The sequence below is a fragment of the Rhinatrema bivittatum genome, chromosome 3 (assembly GCF_901001135.1).
Source record: "Rhinatrema bivittatum chromosome 3, aRhiBiv1.1, whole genome shotgun sequence".
Lineage (NCBI taxonomy): Eukaryota > Metazoa > Chordata > Amphibia > Gymnophiona > Rhinatrematidae > Rhinatrema > Rhinatrema bivittatum.
Genome location: NC_042617.1, coordinates 18,609,461 through 18,636,627, shown reverse-complemented (window position 1 = coordinate 18,636,627; position 27,167 = coordinate 18,609,461). Strand labels below are relative to the sequence as shown.

General features: G+C 49.1%; 1 protein-coding gene across 1 annotated transcript in view; it reads right to left on the bottom strand.

Annotated features, from left to right (window-relative positions):
• The window catches only part of DAAM2 (dishevelled associated activator of morphogenesis 2), a 443,570-nt gene that overhangs the window by 251,427 nt on the left and 164,976 nt on the right, over nucleotides 1-27,167 (bottom strand). The window contains exons 4-5 of the mRNA XM_029592931.1: nucleotides 12,565-12,639; nucleotides 5,775-5,869 (exon numbers count right to left, since the gene is read on the bottom strand). Of these exons, the coding sequence (XP_029448791.1) occupies nucleotides 5,775-5,869; nucleotides 12,565-12,639 (170 nt within the window). The remainder of the gene's footprint in view (nucleotides 1-5,774; nucleotides 5,870-12,564; nucleotides 12,640-27,167) is intronic.

The following is a 27,167-nucleotide window of genomic DNA, read 5'->3' as shown; positions in this document are numbered from 1 at the left end:
CGGAGACACCCCGCTCAATGGAGGAGACGGCGTCGGAGGCCTCCGGGACGCGAAGAGGAGCTCCGGGGCAGCCTCCCGGCCACAAGAAGAGGAAACTGGAGGCGGCTCCTGCCGCGGAGGACAGCGCTGTTCAGAGGCGGCCTCCAGGCTGCAAAGAGGAAACGGGGGTGATTCTCGACGGTGGCCTCTGGTCCGCATGAAAGAACGGTGCTGGCGGCGGCCTCCAGGCCTTGGAAGGAACGGAGGATGTCAGTGGCCTCCGGGCCGCGAGGGAACGGCGTCTGCGGATCTCCTGGCCGCGAGGTGCAAGAGAGGCGTCGGCGGCTCCTGCCACGAAGGCAGACTAACAGCGTCGGGGAACTGGCTGGCAGCGGAGAGGTAAGGGACTGCTTGTGGGCCTATCCCACAAGCAGGATCGCAACAGAGGTGGGATGTGAGGCAGGGTCACCAAGCTGCACCCTGTTCCTTTTCACCAGTCCACTACCGAACCGGAAGCTCTACCTAATCTAAAAGCCCCATTCATTAAATGCTTTCTCCCATCATGTGCCTATGGGAAACCCCCAGCCATGGAGTCATCTGAAAACTGGCACGTCTACTTACAGATTCCATGTGAAAAGATAATTTAATAAACCCTTTTCATTTATATCGGCTCTTTGTTTTTTGGGGGTTTTTTTTTTTTTAATGGTGTTACAATCCTTTCTTTCTGCTGGGTGCCTCAGCAATCCCTTCATTGGGTCCCAGACGCAACCGGACAGAACAGTGCACTCATTCTGCTCAAATTAATATATTTTCAAACGCCTGGGACTCCTCCTGAAAGGAAGCCACCACCAGCTACTTTTCAAGACGTTGCCTGCACCGGGGTGGGGAGGGCAGGAGAGAAGGGAGGAAGAGTTGAGCTCAGCCCTCGATCCAAACCCATAAACAGGCAATATTACTGCTTTTACGTTCCACTTGGAAGTTCAGCCCTTCTGAGGTTTCGGGAGATGCCTTTCTGATGTAAAGTGCACCACCGCTGACAAAAAGGAGAGAGAGGTTTGGCTCTCTGTCCTTTTGCTGCTCAATAATCCTTCCTGATGGTTGGTCCTCAGCATGGCTGGAGGTCTCACGTTGGGACAACTGAGCTGCAGATTGCATAACTTTTACCACAGAGCAGCGGTGACAGAGCACAGCAGGACACACCCTCCTGCAAGCCCCTATGTGCTGCTTAACGCCAGCAGAAGAGAAAAGGTTTAACATTAAGGGAGATAACCTGGCGACTCTCTGAAAACTGACTAAAATGTTCAAATGATGGTGACCAAGCTTTCTCAGGTCATTGGCACCAGGCTGAGTCAGATCTGGTCTAAACTCCTATCTCATGGCGCCTGTAGCTATGGCAAGTTAGTTTACTTCCAAGGAGATATTCGTCCATCAAGTTCAGCCCTCACTGGACAACCATTCTGAGATGATGTTTGTACGATGGCCAAAATTCCCCTGAAAACGTCAGTCAATTACATTTCCAAAGAATGCAGTCAAAGTAAACCCTTGAATCAGCACCATTTCACCATATCCGAATGCTGAGCTAACCAAAATTACTTGGTTTCTGGGGGAAGACCACAGGTTAGTCCAGGCTTTTGAACTTACATCCCAATGCATTATGGTATCTGTAGTCCCTCCTTCCGTTTTGAGATCAGCACTGCAGGCCTTGTGTTATCTGCCTCACTGATATCACTGGAGTCTCACTCATCCCCCACATCTCTGTCCTCACGTATAGCAGGGATCCTTCCCACCTTTTCATCTCACCAGCCCTCTAAGTATTATTTATGATGATGTGTTCTATGCAAAGCACCCTACCAGATTATTCTGATGGTGAGAGTGGCCCAAGAGCAACCTGCAGGAAGGTGCAATGGGATTAGCCTTAACCTGGCCGGCCTAGTCTAAGTATGTTTAGAAGGAAAAACTCAGAGCCCTCTTACTGATTCCCTCGATCACGAGACTACTGCACGAAGGGGAACTGGTGAACATCAGGGTAAACAAGGGGGGAAAAGGGGGATATAGTGACCAACTGCACAAGCTGGTAGAAGGGCAGTTACACCTGCAGATTAGGCAAATTGTTTTCACAATGGGGTATTTTTCCAAGAGGTTGCTAGTGCTTATGACTTGACCAAGCTTATGGACACACAGGCAAAAAGTATATACGACAAATGCACCGTGTCTAGATTTAGGATTTCATCCGCTGGCTTCCGGAAGCACCCGGAGCTGTGCAAGACCTCACTTGGCTGGAAACCGGGGTTCCCCCAGAATGCAGGGACGTGAGCTGTGTTCATTATCTCTGTACATCATAGTAGTGACTGCATTATATTATCCACTGTGTTATCTTTTATAACGAGGTCAGTGTTTAAAGCGTGTTCGGCGCTATTTATCCGTATAAGTATAGCTCACATGGTTAAGTAGAGGCCGCTGAATATGCGCCTACGTTCAGCGGCTGCCGCTTAACTGCATAGATCACTTACATGGGTAAAATGTTAGCTGCACAAGTTGTGGGTGGAGTGGGGCCGAGCGAGTTAGCCGTACAAGTTATGCGGCTAACCAGCAATATTCGGTCTTAACCGTGTAAGTTATCCGGCTGAGCTAGACATGCCAGAGAGCAGGTCTAAACTGAGCTGGCGATAACTTATGTGCTCAAGCACAAATTTACACGCGAATATTCAGCGACACAGCCGTGCCACTGAATATACCTTGTAATTTTGCCAGATAAGTTATACCCGGCTGAGTTACCTAGATGGTCAGCTTTGAATAGTGACTTCATTGTTAGCTTAGCACCAAGCTCATAATAAACCCATTGTGCCTGAACTCGGAGTGTGGTTGCGCTGTTATGTCCGGAGATCGCTGCTTGGTCTGCATATACCCAGAGATATCTGCCCAGTCCACAGAACACATTTCCTACCCTGCAACGGGAGGTGAAGAGGCTTGCTCAACGTGATGGTCAGCGGTAGGCTGGTGAATCAAATTTAAGTCTTCCAGGTTCACAGCTTGGTGTCCTAATCACAGTGCCATTACGTGACCATAAGCAGTGTCTGACTCTCCCTCAGCACTGGCTTCAGTGGAATAATCATCTCTCCCATCTCACGGACATAAAGCTTCCACGGGCATCTCATCATTAGTGCTGGATCTGCCTCGCTATTTCTTCTTTTTTTTTTTTGGCAAATGTAGTACTAGGGCTGAAAGCCTTCGGTTAATCTACAGGGCCTCAGAGAAAAGGGCAGGCAGCAGTAGCGTGACCTCCTCCCTCCCATGCTGTTCCACAACTCGGCCGAGGAGGTGAGAAGAGCTGGGACTGCAAGAAGCTCCTGATCCCTTCTGAAGGTGTCTGTAGCACTCCGTTCTTCCTGCTGAATCCTGCGGCCTGTCGGGGTCCTCCAGCATGGCTTCCCAGCATCTGGCTTCTCCTCCACATCCCACTCTATCTAGGGGCTCAACTGCTTCCGGGTTTCATAGGCCCGGCTTCCTGTGTTGTCAGCACCACTCCTGTAGATATATATATCCACTCACCAGCTGGAACAGGTCTTGCTTCCTGCTCCCACATCTCTTTGCTGGTCCTGCTCCTGACTAGTCCCCTTGTGACCCAGCCTTGTTCCTGACCTTGCGTCGCTCGCTGCCTGCCCCGACCTCGGATTGGCTGCCGCCGGCGTACGAACGCTGCCTGCCCTGACCTCAGCCTGCCTGCCTGCCCACGCCTCCGCCTCCTGTTACAACACGATGCCTCTGGTCCTACCCATCGGCTGCTGCCTGTGAGGGCCAACCTAACTCCATCAGAGGTCATCTTGTGACCCGGATCTTCACTGCAGCCCTAGGACCCTCCCTGCAGATATGTGACGGCCACCGCAGAGAGTCTCTGCCTTTCTCCTGCCTGTCCCTCCAAAGACCCTGGTGACACTGCTTGGATTTTGTTTCTGAATGCTACGGCTTTTCTGGCCTATTTTTTGCCACCATGTCTGACTAGCACCGTTAGCCTAGGCAACTGTGTACACGCACTTGTCAACTTCTTTAATCAGGTATAGGCCCTACGCTACAATTTTGCTACTTTGTGGACAGGATTTAGTCACTACCCAAAAACCTGGTAAGAAAAATCCAAAAGACCTTGCAACCTGACACTTGCCTCCAACTTGAGCTGGGGGTTGCGTGCCACAGTAACGGCAACCTTTGGTCAAAGCCCCCTTGATACTGGTTGGCTGTCGGCTGTACGCTTCAGTCATAAGAGGTCCTTTTAATCCACTTGTGTGTTTGACATTTTACTCAGCCACAGACTCATGTGCATCTCTTCCAGCGACATATTCCATTGACAGCAGCGGGGTGAGTCATCTTGGTTATTTACCCCAAGGGAAGTTGGCAGGCAGAAGAGAGAGAGCATCTTGGTAGAGAGGCTTGGAATATTTCTTCAGATATTTAATTGCAGCTTTGTGGCTTAGGAGGCAGAAGATGACATTTTCCGGTTTTCTTGTCTAGTAGTCACTCAGCAAACTCTAATTTTATGTGCTTTCTCTTTTTTTTCCCTTGCTTAAACACCCTCGCTAGCTTGTAGGCTTGGCAGGGACTCTTGCCCAAGATATATCACCATTAGTACTCTCCTCTCTCTCTCTCTCTCACCAGGACGGAGAGGGTCATCTTTGTGGCAGGCCCATCCCCGGCCGGCTCTGTCAAACAGGAGACTCAGACTTGCGCAGTGCCGCACCGGCCCAGCACGCGTAATCACGGCCCGAGCCTGGTTTTCTAATGCCTAGCAACTTAGCGTGGCGCGGTCCTAAAGTCCGGAGGTACCTTCACGGGATCGTGAAAGGTAAGCCAGCCTCAAGGCGAGAGGGCGTCCTGAGAAAACCCAGCAGAGCGCCCGAGAACGACCAGGGGAGAGCGGAGTTACAGCTGCCGCAGGGAGGCACGATGGCTCCCCCCAACGCGATATCGACGGCACGTTAATGCCGCGTCTCGCTGCAGTACTCAAAGCACGTTGGAAGCTGTGCGGCCCATTTAACATTCCAGGAAGAGAGCAGAGCGTAATCCGGACACGTTACCGGAGCGCCGGCTTGCCACTCCCCTCTCTCTCTCTGGCCCTATTCAAGCCCCACGTGAAAACAAACCTTCCTGAGGCTGCTTTTAAACCTCAGACCCTGGCTCTCCCCGATCACGGCCTTGCTCACCATAAGAAATACATTTCTTTACAGCTCCTATTCGTTTTGACTTAGCCTGCAAGCTCCCCGAGCAGGGGTGGCTTGTTACGTATGTGCTGAGCCCAGTGTGCGTCCAGCAGCGCTAAAGAGATGCTAAGAGGTAGAAAACGGCATCAGTGGTCGGGATGACTTGCAATAATAATATTCCCAAAGATATATTCAATTTGTCTAACTTAACAGGTGAACAAAATACCCGGGCAATGAATCTGTAAGAAGGGGGGGTTTTGTGGCTTGCAGTGGTTGTTTTGGATATTTAAGAGGATGGTGCCAGTGAAGTAAATGGCATGCATAGGAAGGGGATTGGTTTTGTCCAAGGGAATCCATCTTGCAATGGCGTCAGGCTGAGAGGCTCACCCCTCCCCCACCCCGGACTAGCGATGCCGCAGGCTGCCGCACTGAGCCAGAAAGCTTTACAAGCCTTCAGCTTAAAGCTGCACCACCAGAAGTACAGGGAGAGAGAGCAGACAGGACCCACCGCGCCCGCCTCGTCCCCTGGGACTATGCTCCTCACCCCTGACACTTATTGCCTTCTGCTCTTTGGGGGTTAACGTGCGGTAGACGCCGAGTGATCACCTCATGGGCTGAGTCCGCAGAGCTGTCTTCAGGTCTTCCACTATTTTATTTCTCGTCTCCGTGTCCTCTTCGTCGAAGGCGTACAGGGTCTGCATCTGTTGGGAAGGCAAACAGAGAGAGGTGAGGAGTGACGGCGGCACCGGGAACTAGGACCGCTGCACTAGGACGCGCCCCAGACCCCAGGGGGGTGGCTCGGCGGCTGAGAAACGGAATCTCCGGGAACGGCGGCGCGAACGGGAGGGCGCGGCGCTTCCCCTGCCACCGAACCGCAGGCGGCGCCGGGCAGAAACACAAGACCCCGGGGGGGGGCCACCAGGATACCCTCATGCGCGCAAAAGCTCTGGAAGTAACCTGCTTACCTCACGCGCTCCTCCTCCTGCGGCTTGAGCGCTTCACGAGGTGGGAGAAATCTGGGGATGTGAGCCCATACGCTCGGGGGGGGCGAGGGGAAATCGCTCTCTGATTTGCTCTGCCGGGACACGCTACGCGGAGGGAGCGCCCTACCTGCTGTTACCTAGGGAAGTGGAGCTGGTTGAGGCCTGCCCTGCTCTCACGGCATTAGTGGCGCTCTCTCTCTCACAGCATTAGTGGCTCCCTCTCTCTCTCACAGCATTAGTGGCGCTCTCTCTCTCACAGCATTAGTGGCTCCCTCTCTCTCTCTCACAGCATTAGTGGTTCTCTCTCTCTCACAGCATTAGTGGCTCTCTCTCTCTCACAGCATTAGTGGCTCCCTCTCTCTCTCTCACAGCATTAGTGGCGCTCTCTCTCTCACAGCATTAGTGGCTCTCTCTCTCACAGCATTAGTGGCTCCCTCTCTCTCTCACAGCATTAGTGGCGCTCTCTCTCTCACAGCATTAGTGGCTCCCTCTCTCTCTCTCTCACAGCATTAGTGGCGCTCTCTCTCTCACAGCATTAGTGGCACTCTCTCTCTCACAGCATTAGTGGCTCCCTCTCTCTCTCACAGCATTAGTGGCTCTCTCTCTCTCTCTCTCTGAACAGCAGGGCAGACTCTGGTGCCTTCCATTCTATCAACTGTATCTAGGAGCAGATAAACTCCACCGCCTGTGCAGACGGTACAGGGGCCAGATTTGAGATGTCAGTGCCCGCAGGCAGGGATAGAGAGCAGGGGGGTGGGAGGCTTTAGAAATAAAAGAAAAAGGGACGAGCTGTGGAGTGCCCCCCTCCCCCAGATTCTCGGAGAGCCAAGCCAGCGCCCTTTGGAGGTGGACGGCGGGAGCAGGCCTGGGCTTTGCCTATGAACAGCATCATTAGGAACTGCTCTTCGGCCCAGAAAGCGGCGAGAGGATGTCTCACCTCCCTGCGCCAGAGCCCACGTCCCTTCCACGTGCGACTGGCTCTCGCTGGGTCTCAGCTGGGCTGAATGTTACTGGAGAACTGGGATCTAACGGGCTTGACTGAGCAAGGTTTGGTTTTTTATCACAGAGATAAAAGGACTTTGATAAGTCAGGTCCAGAGTATGAACATTATTAATCTTTTGACAGCTCCTCAGAACACCAGTGCCAGGAGCCGCTGGCGGTGAAAATCGCATTAAAGTGCAGCACTGCTGTCTGAACCCGACGCCCGCTGTGTCGTAGCTTACTAATAACGCAAGGACTGACACGCGGCAGCACCACTGGGAATCCACATTAAAGCGAGAAGGACTGGGCCGATGCACCTGCAGGTAAACATTCAAACGTTGCTGACATTTGCTGGTGACTTCTGGCACATCTCAGCGCCAGAAGCCGTGGTACTGATCCCTAAGCCGCAGTCTGATGAGGGGCTGCGGAGCAGGACCGGCCTTCACGCACGACGCCCCCTCCCCCCCCACCGTTCCTTCTCCTCTCTGAAGAGCCAGCGCCCTGTGGCCAACAACAATGGTTGTGCAGCTGGTGCAGGAGCCAGATGTAATGCCGGGGAGAGAGAGAGAGAGAGGGGACATGGCGGCTTCCTCTTCTCCCCTCAAAGTCAAATCCACTCGCTGAGAGAGCCAGCCATTTCCTGCCTTGTGGCAAACGAGACAGAGAGCCACAGATGCTCACGTCTCATCCTGTGCCAAGGCCTTTGTAGTGCCAGTGCTATAATAAACTGAAAGACTAAGCCCAACCACTTCTGAGCGTGAAAAAAAAAAAATTCAGATGCAAGCAGTGCGGCTACGAACCCTTTTTTCATACCCTTTGTAGGTCCCCTCATAGATGCGGCCTCTGTTTCCAGAGGTGACAAAGGTCAGGCCCTGGAGCCCTCCTTAGGGATCCTAAACCACAAAAAGCCCGTTCCCTTGACTTCACTGCGTCACCGCACAGATGTAGAGAGTGCTGTGGGCTTCACAAGGGTTACCTCACGTGGAAAACGATGCAAGCAGGAGCCTGCCTGAAGGCCCAGCTGTGGTACTGTGAGGCGGGAAGAGTGGGCCTAGAGGTCAGAGCAATGGGCCGATAACCAGGGAAGCCAGGATTCAAATCCTGCTTCTCCCACTCATGCTTCCTTATGACCCTGGGCAAGTCGCTTTATCTCCCATTGCCTCAGGTAAGCTCTTTGGGGAAGGGACCTGAATACATCTCACTATTGTACAGTGCTGCGTACACCCTTTAGCACCATGAAAAAATGTTAAGAATTGTTATTATTAGCTAGCATGCAGGAGGCCCGGCTTCAGGCCTTGCTCGTCAGGCCGGCAGGAGTGGGCAAGCACTGCCCCAGTAGGTCTCCCCGAGGAGGGAGTCTCAGGCAGTGCCCCCACAGCAACACCAAGCAAAGAGCTCGTGAATGCCCTGGTGGAGGCCCCAGACGCAGCCACGCTACGTTTTCTTTGGCTGCGTGGGGATAGAAGCCTGGGGCCTCCCGCACACTTTTGAAATCACGCAGTGGGTATGTCGCCTGCATGCATTTCTCACAGCCTCTTTTTCACTCACATTTTCCCCCTTTTCATCCCCCGCGAGAGACTGCTCTGCAAGCACAGGAAGAAAGGTCTCCTCTTCCGTCCTTTTCCTGGTCCAGTCGGGGCTGCCCATAAGGCACCAATCTCTCCCTTCCCCGAGGACTCGTGCACCTTCTGCCTGTGATGCACTCCCCTCAAACGTCAACAACTAGTTACAAGACCATCTCTCAGCGTTTGGAGCTCCATCCATCATCCATCAGACGGATACAAAGGGAAAAAGTGGCAGACTACAGTGACTCTGTCCAGTAGCAGTCGTCCTGCCAAGATTACCCCCAAGAGCAAACTGCAAAATCATCCACAAAGTCACAAAGAAACCCAGACTAACATCTACATACATAGTAACACTCATACATAGTACTGCTGGCAGAGAAAGACTATTTGGTCCATCCAGTCTGCCCAGCAAGCTTATAGTAACTGCCACTCCGTGCAGGTTACCCCCATGTTTCTGTTAAGAGCAGTAACTGCCGCTCCGGGCAGATTACCCCCATATTTCTGTTAAGGGCAGTAACTGCCGCTCCTTGCAGGTTACCCCCATGTTTCTGTTAACAGTAGTAACTGCCGCTTCGTGCAGGTTACCCTCATGTTTCTGTTAACAGTAGTAACTGCCGCTCCAAGCAGGTTACCCCCATGCTTTCTGTTAAGAGTAGTAACTGCCACTCCGTGCAGGTTACCTCATGTTTCTGTTAACAGTAGTAACTGCCGCTCCGAGCAGGTTACCCCCATGTTTCTGTTACGGGTAGTAACTGCCACTCCGTGCAGGTTACCTCATGTTTCTGTTAACAGTAGTAACTGCCGCTTCGTGCAGGTTACCCCCATGCTTTCTGTTAAGGGTAGTAACTGCCGCTCCGTGCAGGTTACCCCCATGTTTCTGTTAAGAGCAGTAACTGCCGCTCTGGGCAGATTACCCCCATATTTCTGTTAAGGGCAGTAACTGCCGCTCCGTGCAGGTTACCCCCATGTTTCTGTTAAGAGCAGTAACTGCCGCTCCGGGCAGATTACCCCCATATTTCTGTTAAGGGCAGTAACTGCCGCTCCGTGCAGGTTAATCCCATGTTTCTGTTAAGGGTAGTAACTGCCGCTTCGTGCAGGTTACCCCCATGTTTCTGTTAACAGTAGTAACTGCCGCTTCGTGCAGGTTACCCTCATGTTTCTGTTAACAGTAGTAACTGCTGCTCCGAGCAGGTTACCCCCATGTTTCTGTTAAGGGTAGTAACTGCCACTCCGTGCAGGTTACCTCATGTTTCTGTTAACAGTAGTAACTGCCGCTCCGTGCAGGTTAATCCCATGTTTCTGTTAAGGGTAGTAACTGCCACTCCGTGCAGGTTACCTCATGTTTCTGTTAACAGTAGTAACTGCCGCTTCGTGCAGGTTACCCCCATGCTTTCTGTTAAGGGTAGTAACTGCCGCTCCGTGCAGGTTACCCCCATGTTTCTGTTAAGAGCAGTAACTGCTGCTCTGGGCAGATTACCCCCATATTTCTGTTAAGGGCAGTAACTGCCGCTCCATGCAGGTTACCCCCATGTTTCTGTTAAGAGCAGTAACTGCCGCTCCGGGCAGATTACCCCCATATTTCTGTTAAGGGCAGTAACTGCCGCTCCGTGCAGGTTAATCCCATGTTTCTGTTAAGGGTAGTAACTGCCGCTTCGTGCAGGTTACCCCCATGTTTCTGTTAACAGTAGTAACTGCCGCTTCGTGCAGGTTACCCTCATGTTTCTGTTAACAGTAGTAACTGCTGCTCCGAGCAGGTTACCCCCATGTTTCTGTTAAGGGTAGTAACTGCCACTCCGTGCAGGTTACCTCATGTTTCTGTTAACAGTAGTAACTGCCGCTCCGTGCAGGTTAATCCCATGTTTCTGTTAAGGGTAGTAACTGCCACTCCGTGCAGGTTACCTCATGTTTCTGTTAACAGTAGTAACTGCCGCTTCGTGCAGGTTACCCCCATGCTTTCTGTTAAGGGTAGTAACTGCCGCTCCGTGCAGGTTACCCCATGTTTCTGTTAAGGGTAACAACTGCTGCTCCGTGCAGGTTACCCCTATGTTTCTGTTAAGGGTAGTAACTTCCGCTCCGTGCAGATTACCCCCATGCTTTCTGTTAAGGGTAGTAACTGCCATTCCATGTAGGTCAACCTATGTTTCTGTTAAGGGTAGTAACTGCCGCTCCGTTCAGGTTACCCCCATGCTTTCTGTTAAGGGTAGTAACTGCCATTCCATGTAGGTCAACCTATGTTTCTGTTAAGAGTAGTAACTGCCGCTCCGTTCAGGTTACCCCCATACTTTCTGTTAAGGGTAACAACTGTTGCTCCATGCAGATTACTTCCGCCAGTAAAGTTTGTGCACAAATAGCATAACTCTGGATTAAACCGTGCTCTGCTGAGTGGACCTTATTACATCTGCCCCAGAGTGAGTCACATCCAGATCTCAGTCCATGCTCTCCCCATCTCACTCAGCCTGGGAATAAGAGAGGCTGGAAAGGGGAGGCTGAGGAGGGGGAAGATGAGGAGGTGCTGTGTACTGCACAAAGGAGAGGTGGGGGTGGTCAAGCTATCCATGCCCTGCATGCTGACCATGAATGACCACACTGCAGGACTCATGCTGTAGCTGGGGGGAGAAGCATGCATGATCACACACAGGCTCTCAGACAGAAGCTCCTGCACATTTAAGAGCCACCACTGGTGTCTCTTGCTGCTTTGAGTTGCCAGGAGCAAAGCCCAGGTGCTGATCTGGATCCAAACATCAGGCAGTGGTGACTTGCTCATGGCACGCTTGCTCAAGTCTGTAGGCACACTGGTTGGCAAATTGTGATCTAACGATCTGCAGGCCTCTCTCGCTGCAGCTGATATGAGGGTTCACGCATCGACCATCAGGAAAAACTGAATGGGAATGGTGTTCATGGAAGGACAGCTAGGAAGAGGGCTCTGCTCTCTAAAAAGAACATTGCCCCCCCTGCCTCAGGTTTGCCTAAGAGCATCTGGATGACCCATATGGCTTCTCATGTTCCCTAGATAGAAGTAAAAAATTGAACTTTTCGGTTACAATAACAAATGCTTTGTTTTGTAAAAACCAAACACTACCTTCCAAAGTTAGAACCTCTCTTCCTGACTGTCAAGCATGGAGGTGGTGGAGGTTATCATGGTCTGGAGCTGCTTTAGTGCTTCAGTACCTGGATGAATTGCCATCATTGAAGGAACCATGAATTCTACTTTCTATCAGAAGATTCTAGAGGAGAGTGTCAGGCCATCGGCCCATGAGGTGAAGCTGGGCCGAAAGTGGGTCATGCAGCAGGACAACAACCCTAAATATTCAAGTAAATCTACTACAGAATGGCTGAAGAAGCAGAGATTTGGGAGTAAATATTCAGCCGGGATATTCAGGGAGCAGCTGCAAAGTGTCACGGCACACCTGAGGTCTCCTCACAGTGCATCAGTGTGCTTGCAGCACATTGGGTTGGGAACCTCTCATCTACATTATCTACTGTCGTATATTACGGCCTCCACCTGCTGCGCTCACTAAGAGATGACCTCAGTCCTGATTTTATTTCTGGCCTTTGCTGCCATAACTCATGTTCTAATCAGCTGAAACCCAATGATGGGATTTTGCACATTCAACAGGTTTCACTAAAAGATTAAAATGAACACAATTAGAGCTAGGTAGGTGAAGGTAAACAAGTTTACAAAGTGAAACTCAACTTAAATCAACCCAACAACGTAAACACAAGACTGAATCCCCTTCTGTTTTAGCTTGCATGGAGATTCTAAGACATGAGTGAGGACTCCCAACAGGCTTAGCCCAGCAAGCCAGTGGTAGTGGCAGACAGACTGGTGGGATTATCCCAGCACCTTACTCAACTTGGGTTACTTACTGCAGCCATGGAATTGATGCGGTCTATGTAGTAGTCCGGCCAACTGGTCGCCAGCTTGTTTGGATCCTCTTGCTCCTGAAAGATAAAGCACAAACTAGCTTGAAAATTCCGAGGGAGGCACTAGTTCCAGCTCAGTAATTTGATTAGTTCAAACAATGGTAAATGCACTAACGTAAATATCATGGTTTTTCATTCATTTAGAGTCCATATTCAAAAGCATAAAGCCTGTTAACTCAGAAGTTAGCCAGCTAAATGAATATTTGGGTACATATCCAGCTAAATTCTAGCCGCTTAATAAGTTAGGAGGCTAGAATTTAGACGGCTAAGTTAGGGGTGTTCTGAGGTCATAACTGGGAGGAGTTCAGTTAGCCGACTAACTCCAATATTCAGAGTTAACCGGATGACTTAGCCAGTTAAGTTTGGTTGGGCCAAAGAACTACCCTAAAGATCCCTGGCAATATTCAATAGTACATTTTCACTATTGAATATATCTCCAAAGTTAGCCAGAAGTGTCTGAATACTTATTGTCAACATAACTCTGTAAAACTGGGTTTCTACCTTTCCTTCTCATGGTTTGTGGGTCTTGAATTGTTGATTGTTAGGACTGCACAGTCTTCCAGACATTGAAGGGCGTTAAGACTCTACTTCGCTCCTTATTTCCTAAACCAGAGACTCCCAATGTGCTGGACATTTTTTGTCCTCCTCCATGAAGAGAAGCGGGGAATAAGTCACAGCCGCCGCCAGCAGAATGCCTTGCTCTCCATTTCCCCCATCCATCCCTCTACCCCTCCCCCCGGTCCCCTGCAATATGGCCTCCTGCCAGCAGGAGAAGTCAACAAGCAGTGCTCCTTAACTGCTGCCACTGCCTCTTCTAGCAGCTTTCTTTCTGGTCTCGCCACAGTTTCTGAGCCTACACAGTTCACACTTCAGGAGAAAGCTGGCAGAGGAGGTGGTAGCAACAGGTATTAAGTGCTGCTCGCCGAATTCCTCTTGCCATCCAAAGTGGTGTAAGGGAAAATGATGCCAGCAAATGGGAAGGAAACAAAGATGATGATGCCCATGAGATGGGAAGAAAGAGAAGGTGGTATCGATGCCAGCGAATGGGAGGGAAGGTGTGATGCCTGGGGGGAGGGGAAGAGAAGATGGAGATGAAGCAGGGGGATTGGCGGGAAGGGCTCCTGATGTCAGGGGTCTAAGAGGGAAGAGAAGGGGTGATGGCAGGGGAGTGGGGATAAAGGAAAGGACATTTATGAAGCCATGGGGTGTGGGAAGTAGTGAAGGAAGGGTGATGATGCTGGATTGTGGGGGAAGTGGGTAGAAGTGGAGAGGGAAGGTGATGGCTGTGCCACAGCGATTGGCCTAGAGCAGTTGTTAGCTCTCTGCATGCAGTGCATGGCGGAAGCTTCCGGTTGGGTTCCTGTTTGTTGTATGTTCGCTCAGTGGATGATACACAACTCCCCTATGCTGACGCATGCTATTACTACAGGCTGAAATGACTAATGCTTTTCAACTGAAAGAATAAACCTGGGGAGGGCCATTTTCAAACAGCCCCCGCACACTTCTTAGCCGCAGATTTTAAGCAGAAATTTCTAAGTGCACAAATTTGCGGGTGCGCACATAACCGGCGCCTTCTCACACATGCACAAAGCTACATCGGCTAGGAACTGGAGGAATGTGGCGTGTGTATATTTACGCTCATATCTTTCCAATGTTCCCCGTTCCAACTCTCCCCCCCATGCACCTCTTTGTAGCATGCGTAGAAGTACTCACTAATGGCGTTTGGCGCAGCCTCCTAGGCTATTGTCAAAAGGCCATTTCTGCATGGGGGTTGACGCGGGTCAACCCTTCGGAAAATGACCTCCACAAGGCCATCACGTCCTCAACAAGGAAGGGCTCTGGTAAGAGCAACATGGTAAATGGACATTCCTATATCAACAATCTGAGGTGCGAACGGGGACATTTTCTTCAGATCTTGGACTAGAACGTTCTGAAGTGGTTCCCACATCAGGTATGAAAGAGCTGGAAACGGTGACGGGAAACCAGTGTCACGTGATGCCGACATGAGGCCTTTGGATACGACAGGGATGATTCCATATCTCAGATAATCTCAGATGCTCTGCAGTCCCAGCTTGAGTCGTTCAGGAATGTAATTATTAGAGAAATATTTGCTCAACCCACTCCCAGTCCACAAATCAATACCTTGCCAAGCCTGGAAAAAGACTGCTGCATCCTATGAGTGAAGGGCTTCAAAGGAGGAGAGGACTTTAGAGCATGTAGGTCCTGGCACAAAATGGCGTGGGAGCCGGAATGCTTGTAAAGCCTAAAGCGATTCTGTGCAAAGCGCAGGTACGTAACTAGCGGCCACGCCTTCATTCAGTGAAGAAAAATGCATCTCTTGGGCCCAGAAACCCGCTCCAGGTTATACTCACACCGCAAATGAACCCAAAATATAGAGGACCAATTTCAAAGCCATTTACCCAGGTGAAAAACGATTTACCGGGCAAAGAGGCTCTCAAACAATCCAGCTAAAAGGACATGCGGGGCTTCCCCATGGCCTTTCCACAGAGCCACATGCAAGCAGATGCAACACGTTGAAGTGCCATCTAGCAAGTTCCATCTCTTTGATAATCGGCTCTAAATGCTGCAGCTTGCAGAGGCGACTTACAGAATTCACCTGTCCTCAATAATCAGCAAAATTATGATCCTGATCCCGTGAAATGCAGCTGGAAGAAGTATCCAGGGTTACCAGTCTGATAATGCAAATTACAGGACAGATGCACGGTTTAGAGTCTGAAGTTGTTGAAACCATTCCTACTTGCTACAGCCTAGGTACGCATGAACCTAGTAATAATAAACTGTGAACCCGTCTGCCCCAGTGACACATGCAAAGAACAAGCACTATCACCCAAATGACACTGTACTGAGAGGCTTTGATAATGGTCAAAGTTTTTTATTAGTTCTGTTAGACTTATCGTCAGCTTTTGATACTGTCAATCACTCTATTCTATTAGACCGATTAATGGAAATAGAGCTAACAAATAACACATTAAAATGGTTCTCCTCCTGGAGGAGAGGTGAGAACAGTCTGCGTGCTGGGTATACCCGACTACAGTTTTGCTGCTGCAAGCAACTGAGAGAGAGAAAAAGCTGTCTCCTGGTCAAGGAGAGGGGAGGCCCGGATCGAAGGAGCAGTACCTCGCTGATGTCATCACTAAGTGCCCTGGGACAGCATAAAACAAAGGGCACAGCGGCGTGTAGCCGCTGGCATGCAGCCAAAGCCGCACACCAAAGGGGCACGCCCCTGGGTAAGAAAATTTATGGGAAGAAAACGAAAATCAAAAAACTATACCTCCTCTCCAACAACACCTGTGTCAAAAAGGATTGGACCGATGCACTAACATATAATGCATATGGGTGAGTCCACTGTAAGGGACGATTTAGAAGGGAACTCCCTCATGGGGGTTTCCTTGAGTCCCAGGTCCATACAACCCCCCCCTCCTTACAACTTATAATGGAGATGAGGTTGCACCAGAAGGGAATATATTTTCGGATGTTATAGTTTTGGGTGGCGAGGCAACTAGGGGCGATACCAAGGTCAAGTGTCCATCTATAATTCCTGAAATAGGAAGTGAAGGGGAGGAGAGTAATATAGAACCAGAAAATGTAACCTTATTGGATGTGTGGAGATTGACTGCGAAAATTGACAAGAAAATGTCTAGATCTATATCCAATGTGTATACTTTTTCTGTAAAAACCAGAGCAAAACTTGAGGAATTAAATTGTCAGACCAAGAATGTTGAGCAAGTAGTAGCAAATTTGAACCCATTAGTAACTAATTTGCAGGCTATTAATGTATCTTCTGTAAAAGATAATTTGATATTACACAATAGAATTGAAATGATGGAAAATGAACTAAGATCATGTAACCTTAGATTACTGAATTTTCCAATTTTAAAGGTTATTGTCAGCTGATGAGTTATATAAAAAGTATGTAATTGAAATATTATCTATTGAAATAGAGAAATTCCCATTAGTTTCAAAAATATATTATGTACCAAAGAGAAAAACGCTGCACGTTCAAGAGGGGGGAGTTGATATATTGGAAAGCCCAGGGGTCTCTACTTTTTTAGAAGACTCCATGGACACAATAAATTCAAGAGCAACATCGCAAGTCTCTTTTTCTTTGAAAAGGGAAAAAGACTTGTTTTTCCTTAAATATTTTCAGAATAAGGATCGAAATTTTTGTGGTCAAAAAGTACAAATCTTTCCCAACCTTTCCCATGAAACTGAGGCACGAAGGAAACAATTTTTGTCTTTAAAGCAAGCAAGCTAGTTTTATCCTAAAATTCCCTTGTAAGTGTCAGATATCATATCAAAATAACAAGTTTGTTTTTCTTGATCCCTCACACTTGCAACGCTTTTTAAGGGATAAGTCTCAGGGGAGTAATATTTGAGTTTTAAGGAGTATTGGGTTGAAAAGAAATATAATGATGCACAGCAGATTTAATGCTCTCCTTCTCCTCCTAGATGTGGGCCGGAATATTAATGTATATATTTGTTGTGCGGAATTTTTTCAATATGTTATATTTTTGAAAATGCTTGATTATATCATTTCTTTGTAACTGTTATAATTTGATAAACATTAAATAAAAAAATTGGTTCTCCTCTTACTTAAAAAACCGACATTTTCAAGTCAAAATAAAAAACAAGACTTCTGATAAACTTGAATTAAATACTGGAATTCCACAAGGATCTTAGTTATTGGCTATATTATTTAACATATATATGACACCAATATGTCTTTTCTTAAGTGGTCTTGGTCTAACCCATTATATATATGCCGATGATATTCAAATTCTCATTCCAATTACGTCATCAATTGATTCCACACTTAAACTTACAGCAATGTATCTATCCCTCATTAAGAAACTAGTAACAAACATGAAATTAATGCTATAAGTGGAAAAAAACAGAAATTATACTATTGGACAGGAGACATGGATACACTGAACCCAAGTCCATCACTCTGGAAGTCAATATCACCAAGCTTCAAATAACCAATAAAGCAAGAGACTTAGGAGTAATCATAGACTCCGAGTTGTCGTTAAAGGATCATATAGCTAATAAACTTAAAGACGGATATAATAAACTGCATACTTTAAAACGACTAAAACCTTTATTGGATGAAAATAGCTTTAGAACAGTACTTCAATTATTACTATTTGCTAATATTGACTACTGCAAATACCCTACTTCTTGGTCTTCCTCAAACTACTATTCGTCCCTGCCAAGTTTTTCAGAATGCGGCAGCACGGATCCTTACAAACACTAGAAAATATGACCATACTTCACCAGTTCTGATCAAACTACACTGGCTACCCATCGACCAACACAAAGGGTCTCATTTTCTAAAGTATCGCAGGCCTGCGATACTTTAGAAGATGAGGGGCGGGGGGCCGAAACGGGGGGCAGGCCTGCACTAGCCGGCAGCGATCGCACCGTCGCGGTGCGATCGCTGCCGGTTTCGCACCCAATAGCGCCACCATAGGAGGTGAAGCTATTGGGAGCAAAATAGGCAGCGAAAAGGCACCTACCTTTTCGCTGTCCGCAGCGTCGAGTCGGCCCCAGTGACGCCCCGACTCCTCCTCTTCCGGGGCCGACTCTGCCCCGACTCCGCCCCCATCCTGGTATCGTACGCGATAAGGGACTTTTCGCGTGCGAGCGGCTTGGAAAATGAGGCCCATAGAGTATAAAACTCTATGCATTATTCATAAAATGTTATATGGGGAAGCCACTGAATGGCTCAATGCCTCAATTAGATTACACACTCCACAAAGAAACCTCCGATTAAGTAATAAGGCCCTGCTCACTATTCCAATGATACAAGTAACGCAAGTGAGAAACAGAGCGATTTCTATAGCTGGTCCTAAAATATGGAACAAATTACCTGAAAAGCTAAGACTCCAACATAATATACGAGATTTTTAAAAGGAGTTTAAAACATGGCTCTTTCACAAAGCATACACTGAAAATGAGCAAACTCAGTACAACAGTGAGCAACAACAAACTTAGCAACAAATGAATAGCAGAGTTGATATTATTTTATTTTTAACTGTGCTCTTATTTATTTATTTATTTTAGTTTTTAATAAATACATGTGATTATCTTACATTTATTCCTCTTTTATACTTCAAGTTCTATTTCTTATGAAGTAATATTATTATAATGTATTTATTATAATGTATTTACTGTATTTTCTCTCTTATTTACTTTTATTGATTTTAGAACATTCTGTAAACCATTGTGATGGATTATATCTTCATGACGGTATATAAAACCCGGAAAATAAATAAATAAATGAGCCGTGGACGAGGAATCTCAGAACATAACTTCTGAATAACTCGGAAGACGACATTTGAAGGACTCCGGGTGTCTTCCTGGCACACTGCAGCCTGCAATTGATCAGTAAGTCATGCCAAGGCAACACTCACCCTGTGGAGTTCTCCTGCCATCCAAGAAAAACAAAATTACAGCAGGAAGAGAACGTGGAAAAGGCAGCCCGACCCAAGACGATGAGGCCAGACGTTCTCTCCAGCCACGAGGGAGTCAGGTGCCTGCTTTGCTTGGACGCGTACAAGCTGAACGGTTTGGCTGAGTGGTACCTGAAGCCCAGCATGGAATTGGAAAGCCAGTCTGGATACGCTGAGAACATTTTTAGTGCAGTCTCCTCATTTCGTTTTTTGTATATAGGTTGGAAGGAGGCCAGAATGCCATCAACCTTCTTTGGCCACCCTAGTGGGGAGCTGGGGGAAAGCAACCCCTCTCCCTGCACCCCCCTCCTCTCCCCTCCACCCATCACCACCATAATGGAAAGCAGGTTTCATCTACCAGAAGCAAAAATAGCCCCAGGATGGCTTCGCCCTGGAGTAGTATTTACATTTTAAGAGTCCATCAAACCCTATGATCTTTTCAGGCATCAGAAATGCATCTCATTTTGTTTATTGTAAAAAAGCCATTCATTCCAAACCTATATTGCACTAATGGTAAATAAATTAATCTAGTGTGCTTGTCATGCAAGTCCACTCAAATGCATGGAACTAGAGGTCAACAATCAAAAATCAAATACAAAAGGTATCATCTTATATGTGTTTGTGTTTCTGCAGATCAATTAATGCAAACGCACTGCCCTTGTTCACTCATGCATATCCCAGGACGTTGTCAGTGGGGCAGGTGTGTTCCACACTGCTGATGAAAAGGAGGGTTTGTGCCGGGAGGAAAGGTCATAGGAGGGGTGGCAGAGATAGGCAGCCCTCACTTCTGGGGGGGGGGTGGGGGAGAGGTCCAGGGAAAAGCAGAGAAGGAAGGATCACACTCCCACTCGTTCTGGGATCGTTCACGGCCACATTCACTTTGCAGACCCTGCTGCTGGGGGGGGGGGGGGGGGGGAGCAGTCCTCCGGCAGCTTTTCGGCACTGATGGCATTCCCCTTCCCTGTGCTCTCTGTCATAACCGAGCGGCGTTCTCACGTCTGCTCCACGCCTTTCCGGCCTCATGAACACTTAGGGCGCCCGCCCTCCCCCACGCGCGTTTCCTTCCCCTGCCGGGCTTTGCAGGTTACCAGAGCCCATGCAGCCTGGGCCACTGATAACCTGTGGGATAAGCTGGGGGGGGGGAGGAGGAGGAGAACAAACTCAGCTTCGGTTAGCACCAGGGGCCCCCCACTGCGCCCCCGAGCGGCATCCGCCTGAAACGGAGCTGCTGCCCGCTGAAGGTTTCCCCTCTTCTTACCTGCCCTTCCAGCCTGGGCATGGCCGCGGCGCTCCCACGGGGCTGGATAGCAGCGAGTGCCACCCCGCAGGGTGCGGGAAATACACCGGGAGAAACACAAGCAGGCAACGTGATCAAAAGGACACTGCCAGATGTTTCCTTAACTCTCTTCTGTCTTCACCCAGCTCTCCATCAGTTCTTTCCTTTTGCCTGCAACCCCCTCGCTTTATTTTACTTACTTCCTGCTGTCTCGTCCTGCGTCCCACTCCATCCTTTTTACCTCTCTGGCATCTCTTTCACCCAGGGCTGGTGCGTCCCATTAGGCGAACCGGGTGGCGGCCTAGGGTGCCAACCATTAGGGGGGGGGGGGGGCGTCGGAGAGCAGCCATATGGGGCCGCGAGCAGAGCCTGTCCCAGTCGCGGGGGAGAGGGGAAGAGACGCGGCGGGCCACGAGCGGCGTCTCGGTGAATGAGGTCGGGTCCGGGGCCAGGAAGGGGGAGAGAGGGGGGGGGGGGGCAGCAGGCCTGCTTTTACCTCTTGTATCTGCCTCCCCCAATCTGCTTCTTCCTCGCATCCACTTCTCCGTCGTTTCTTCTGCTCTGCGCCTTAATTTGTTGACTAGGAAAGTCCAGCCCCTGGTTTTCAGCTGGGTCCCAGAATGGCAGGGTTACCAGGTCTTGGGCCCGTGATCCTGGGGATACTGGAAGGAGAGACCTGCCTCGAAGGCGCACCTCCGCTTATCGAAGCCCAGGACCCTGCCAGGGAGGCTGGCTCGCTCTTCCTAAAGCTCTGCTCACCGTGCATGGCTTCCCAGGACTTTGCTTCCCTGCTGGCACCTGCGGCCCGGACAGCCTTCCGCGCCTGGGTTTTCTGGTTCCTTCGCACTGCCACTTTCTCCCCTAGATTTGGATCGGTGGACCAGGGGCTCCGGCCAGCGGACTTCCTGGGACTGTGCATCCAATCTGTAGGGTCTTGACCTGCTTATATCAATAGTCAATCCCCCGTCGCTTGCCCACACTCCCAAGCATATCTGACAGAGGAGCAGAAGGGGACAGAATGACTTGCCCAAGGACACACGGCGTCAGTGGCACTGGCAGAAGGGAGTCGTGAACTGGTGAGCCACAGTTTCTTGTCCGTCATTAGTGTGCCCATGCGTCCTGCTTCCTATGCCTCCACCTGGGCACAGCAGATTGTCGCATTGAGCGGGAAAGGCTGGAAGTCAGCAGGATTGTGTGGGATACTGGCAGCCGATGGGAAGGCTCTGAGGTCCTGAAGGGGAAGGAAGCTTAATGCCAGGAAGGGAGGGGCGAGTAAGAGAGGGGGCACGGGGCAGGCAGACAACGTACAAGCTGCAGTGTCCATTTGTGTGCAGCCAGCCTGAGCTCAGAGGAGAGGAGCAGCGGCCCACTAGGGACAAAGCCAGTGAGGGTGTGAGAGAGTGGAAGTGCGGGGAGGGCTGGAAGCCAGTGCATGAACTTTCTGTGCTGCTGCTGCTGCGGGTCTGCTGAGGCGGGGAAGGGTGGAAGAACTTGCCGACCGAGTACATGAGCAACAGCACAGCACAATGTGTGTGCTCTTGTGTGTTAGGCACAAAGCAAGTGTACATCAAAGAGGACATAAGGCTGGCCATACTGGGTCAGATCAAGATCTCTCAAGCCCAGCGTCCTGTTTCCAACAGCGGCCAATCCAGGTCACAAGTACCTGGCAGGATCCCAAGGGGTAAAGAGATTCTATGCTAGTGCTTATCCCAGAGATAAGGAGTGGATTTCTGTAACTCCGCCTTAATAATGGTTTATGGACTTCTCCAGGAACTTGTCCAAACCTTTTTTAAACGCAGCTACACTAATAGCTTTCACCACATCTTCTGGCAATGAATTCCTATGCTTAATTATGCGTTGAGAAAACAAATATTTTCTCTTATTACTTTTAAATGTATTACCAAGGAGCTTCATTGTGTGTCCCCTGGTCTTTCTACTTTTTGAAAGAGTAAACAACTGATTAATGTTCACTCCTTCCATTCCGCTCATTATTTTATAGATCTCTATCATATCCCCTCAGCCGTCTCTTCTCCCAGCTGAAGAGTCCTAACCTCTTTAGCCTTTCCTCATAGGGGAATTGTTCCAGCCCCCTTATCATCTTGGTCACCCTTTTCTGTACCTTAGTCCTGGTGCTGGGTAGGGGGGTGAGGCGAGGGGAAGAGGATCTGCTACTGGCAGAGGGGAGGGAGCGATAGTAGGAGATTGGGACCTGGTGCTGGGGCGAGTGGACCTAAACCTGCTGCAAGCCAGAGGGAGGGGCATAGGGATGGGAAGAGGGGGAAGGGTTGAAAGATCTGGTACTGGGCAGGGAAGAGAGAGAAGGGTTTAGAAGGGGGAAGGAGCAGGAGCAGGGTACCCCCTGACCGACAGTAAAAAGATTATGGGGGTAGGGAGCTAGAGCGAGGGATGGGGCAAGTAACCACATAGATAGTAAGCTCTTTGGGGCATGAATTATTGCACCTGAATTCTAAATATGTTGTATTCTGCACTACTTGGTTAGAGCCTTCTACAATATGGTGAGCTGTATTTCTATTTAAATTATAGTTATAATTTGTAATGTTGCATCTATGTAAATGTATTTTCATATTCAAATTCATTTCTGATCATAATATATGCAAATTCAATGCAAAGTTTTGCCCTGCATTTTTTCCCTCCTTTTTGGAGGTGAGTTATCCTGCTTTTGGGGTACGCGTCCTCTTTTTCTGGAAGCCGATGTCCTCCTCTTTGGGTACTCAGTCACAGTCCTAATCTCTGACCATGTGACCATGCCCCTTCATGAATTGCAGTCTTCAACCCCTGAGGTGCAGTCTGTTTGCAGGAAGCCTGAGCGGCTCTGCAGCTGCTGTGGCCCACAAGAGAGAGCAGGAGCATAACAAGATGTAATACTGGTCCCATACTGAGCTGCAAAAAAACCCCAAAACCAAGCACAAAGTTTACTTTGCTCTTCTTATGCAGCACGAGGCAAACTGCACTCTGACCGCTGCCTACATTTTCCCTGAACGTCAGTTCTAACACCAGCTCCTCGCTGTTTGTTATGAAAAAGATAGGACGGGCTCCATGTCTGCTGACTCTTTTCCAAGTATGTTTCCCCTCCAAATGTCCTTTGATATAGCTTTCAGCAGCTTCCTTGAATGTAATTACAGCTGATTGCTTTGTCAAGTGCACCCTGGCTTTTAACATTTATCACGGGATGACTGGAGTTAGCTGGACAAAAGCTACAGCCTGGAATATTTTCCACCTTCTGGGCATCGCTGGAGGTCTTCCAGGGGCCAAGCTAAGATTTAGTACATTGAACCGAAAGAGCTTCCCGTGAGAGTGGTGAATGGGGAATGTATGCATGTGTTTTTCAGATCCACAGCACCCATTCAATCCCCTGACTGAATGAAAGGAAAGACTCGTCTGGAGGGAGTTCATCTTGAGCCTCTTTTGTTCACTTCTCACAAGACCATAATAGGTGTCAATCCCCCTGACTTCCTGGGGATCAGAAAGTACCAGAAGTAGAACCTTGGGCCACATTCCCGAGAAAAGGGACAATTCAATTTCCTTCTACTGAAAGAAGGGATTCTACTTCTGGCTGTAGCTGGGCATGCCATGAGTTCGTAGCTGAAGAATGAAGCCCGTTTGGGTCAGAGGGAGGTAAGAAAAATGCAAACAGTAACCAGACTCTGCAATTTTCAGGACCCACTGGTTCTTGGTGACACTGATCCATTTTGGAAGAAAGGACAGGATCCTCTCACCTACAGGAAGAGGCAGTGAGGTGGGCCTCAAGGACATCAAAAACTGGTCATGGGCTTAGCCTGCGACTGCTGCTGGGCTTTGATGCCTTTCCTTCTGCAGACCTCTAGCTGGCAGTTGCTGTTACTGAAGAATGGGAAGAGCAGAAGGGGCGTCCTTGGAGGAATGGACGTTTAAAGGAAAAATCACTGTCATCGGGCTGGGGTTGGCTGGTCCCCTGCCACCATTGACAAATGACTGTAGGGTGGATTGATGTCCTTAATAAATGCCACTGTCTCCATCACCATATCGCCAAACAAGTTGTTCCCAACACAGGAAATATCCACCAGAAGATCACGCACAATTTCACAAAAACCATTTGCCCTCAACCACACAAGCATTCAAGCTCCAAAACTTTGAACACAGAGCAGATCAGATGCTTCTCACATTCCTCTACGTCTGATGGATGATCCTGGATAAACCTCTTCTGCACCATAGCAGGACTTTTGCGCCTCAGGACCAAGGTGCTCTGTGCCAACAAGAACGGAGCCTTAGGCCACACCATGGAAGAACGCCAAAGAAATGGACCGTGACCTGGACCATGCTAGCTCCAGATAGAAGAGGTGGTTCAGTACCACGGCGATCTTCCCCACCATGAAAAAGTATGGCACCTGCATCAGGAAGATCCTGTTTTGCCTTGGGGTCAAGGCTGGCTCTGGTCTAGTAGAGGACCATGTCATCAGTGAAGGCTTCTTTGGCACTCAGCAAGAAGGCCCCGGAGGTGATCCTTCATGACTCTTAGGTGCTCTTCTCTGTGCCATAGCCTGCGCCTCACTCCCAAGCTCCATGCTCAACCCCTGACGTGAGACGGATCTGGGAACGGATGTCATAGTGGGGGAGCCCTGCCTGACTTACAGGAGCAGGATTTGCTGCACAGAAAGTCGAGTTGATGTCTCGCTAAGGGACAAGAAGCAGCTCCTCTGTGCCATCTGCAGGGCATACGTTTTTCAGGCGTGGCGTTGTTCCACCCACCAGGGACATCCTACTGCAACTGTAGCAACTGGGAATCATGACTCAGCCCCAGTTAGCAAAAGCAAACTGAATTTGAATCTGTGATGGATATGTCAGGTGCCCACAGATGGAGTCCTTGAAGCCGGTGAATGGGGTCTTCTTGGTCCATTTCACACACTTTTGTTTTTGCAGAACTGAAAAGTTCTCTTGAAGGGCTGCTAAGGCAGAAGCTTAAAAAAAGAAAAATGATGCAGTGAGGCAGAAAAAGTAGGCCAATAAAATAAGAGTGGAGGAGTAGCCTAGTGGTTAGAGCAGTGGGCTATGAAACACAGGGTTCAAGTCCCACTATTGCTCCTTGTGACCTTGGGCAAGTCACTTTACTCTCCGTTGCCTCAGGTACAAATTTAGATTATAAGCCCTCTGGGGATAGAGAAATACCTACAGTACCTGAATGTAATCCACTTTGAAGCACTGAAAACAAGTGAAAAAGCAGAATATAAATCTAAATAAAAAAAGAAGGGAAGAAAACAGATTGTAGAGAGAGACTGGGATCACGTCCATGTGGTAGCTCAGATGATGCAAGACTGGGGGGCTCACGTGGGGTCTGTGCTGTCACTGTCAGATGACATCAGTCACGCGTTATGGCATAATTTATGCCTGCTTATTGCTGGAGAACATTGCTTTAATAAAAAGCAAACAGGCTGTAGCCCAGCCTAAGCTCAACAGTGAGCCAACGTGCCTGACAGCAGCTGGAGCACCTACTGAAATGAGAGAGGAAGGCAGCGACCTCTCACCGTTCTCTAATCCTTTCTTATTTTCTTCTGCTCCTTCGGGCCTCCGCTTCAGGAGGAACCAGGGCTGGGATTTGTACCCACGAGCCTTCATTCAGAACTAACCCCCCCAAGTTTAAATCTCTCCAAACCCTGCACTAGAGCATCTCCCTGAATCCTGGGCCCTAAATCCTGACTCCCTTCCCCCCCCCCCAACCTGGGAGCTGTGAACACCTCCTCCTCCTCCTCAGCATCCCCCCCCCCAGACAACTCGGGGAGCGAACCGGGGGCCTTCCACGCGGCAGTACCCAGCATACACCACCCGAGCCATCGGGCTGGCTCTCATCCAGGTTTAGGTTTTGGGACAGGAATAAAGTGTTCAGCATTCCACGTCTTGGACACGGGTGGTTACAGCTGGCCTAGTCCTGGTTTTGTGCAATTGCATCCCTGCACTTCTAGGCCTGTTTTCCTTAGGAAAAAACTGGAATTCCAAGTCTGGAATGGAACAAAACCAGGACTGGCTCAGCCTGATGCCCTGAGGCTAAAGGCCTCCCATTAGAGAAACCCAATTAAAAGGGAATTGGATGGCGAGGAGCCTCCAGGCACCGAATACTCTCCCCAAGCCCCTTGTCCCTCCTGTAATTATCACTGCAATCCAGTTCATCACTAGGGATTATACCATGCGTGAAGACTTTTCTGGCATCTAAAGTAGCTGCATTCAGTCTCCGGGTTAATGTTTATCAAATGATTCGCAGCACAGCTTCTCTCTGCCTGACCTTTTTGAATTGAGTAAGCTTTTATTGTAATCCACTTTGAGCACAGCATGCATGGGTGCAGAATCCAAACCCTTTACAATAATGAGATTATAGTGTAAAGGTGATGCAATTAACTTCATTAGCCACAGTCCTCGACATGTCAAAGCTATTAAATATGCGTCTCACGAGTGCACTATGTAAAGCACGCATGCACCTTCTGAAATCTGTAACCCGATTTTGCAGGTTTTTACAGAAATGGCTCTTGTTAAAACTTGACAAATATTTGTGATTCCAGTGTGTGCATCTTTCAGTTACGCTTAGCAACGCTCCCGGCACATCAGAGCCCTGGGCTTTTCTCTGGTTTGCTGCACGGGCGACCCTCAGTGGTTCGTTTTTCTGTTTCGCTATATGGAGATCAGGTGAGTTGTACAGCTGACACGTCTGTACTGTAGTTGCTAGACTGCTTTTTCCTGTCTGAGCCTTACCAAGCTTCAGCATTAGATTTGGAAAGACATGCATCGCATGATCACCAAATTTCAGCGATTTG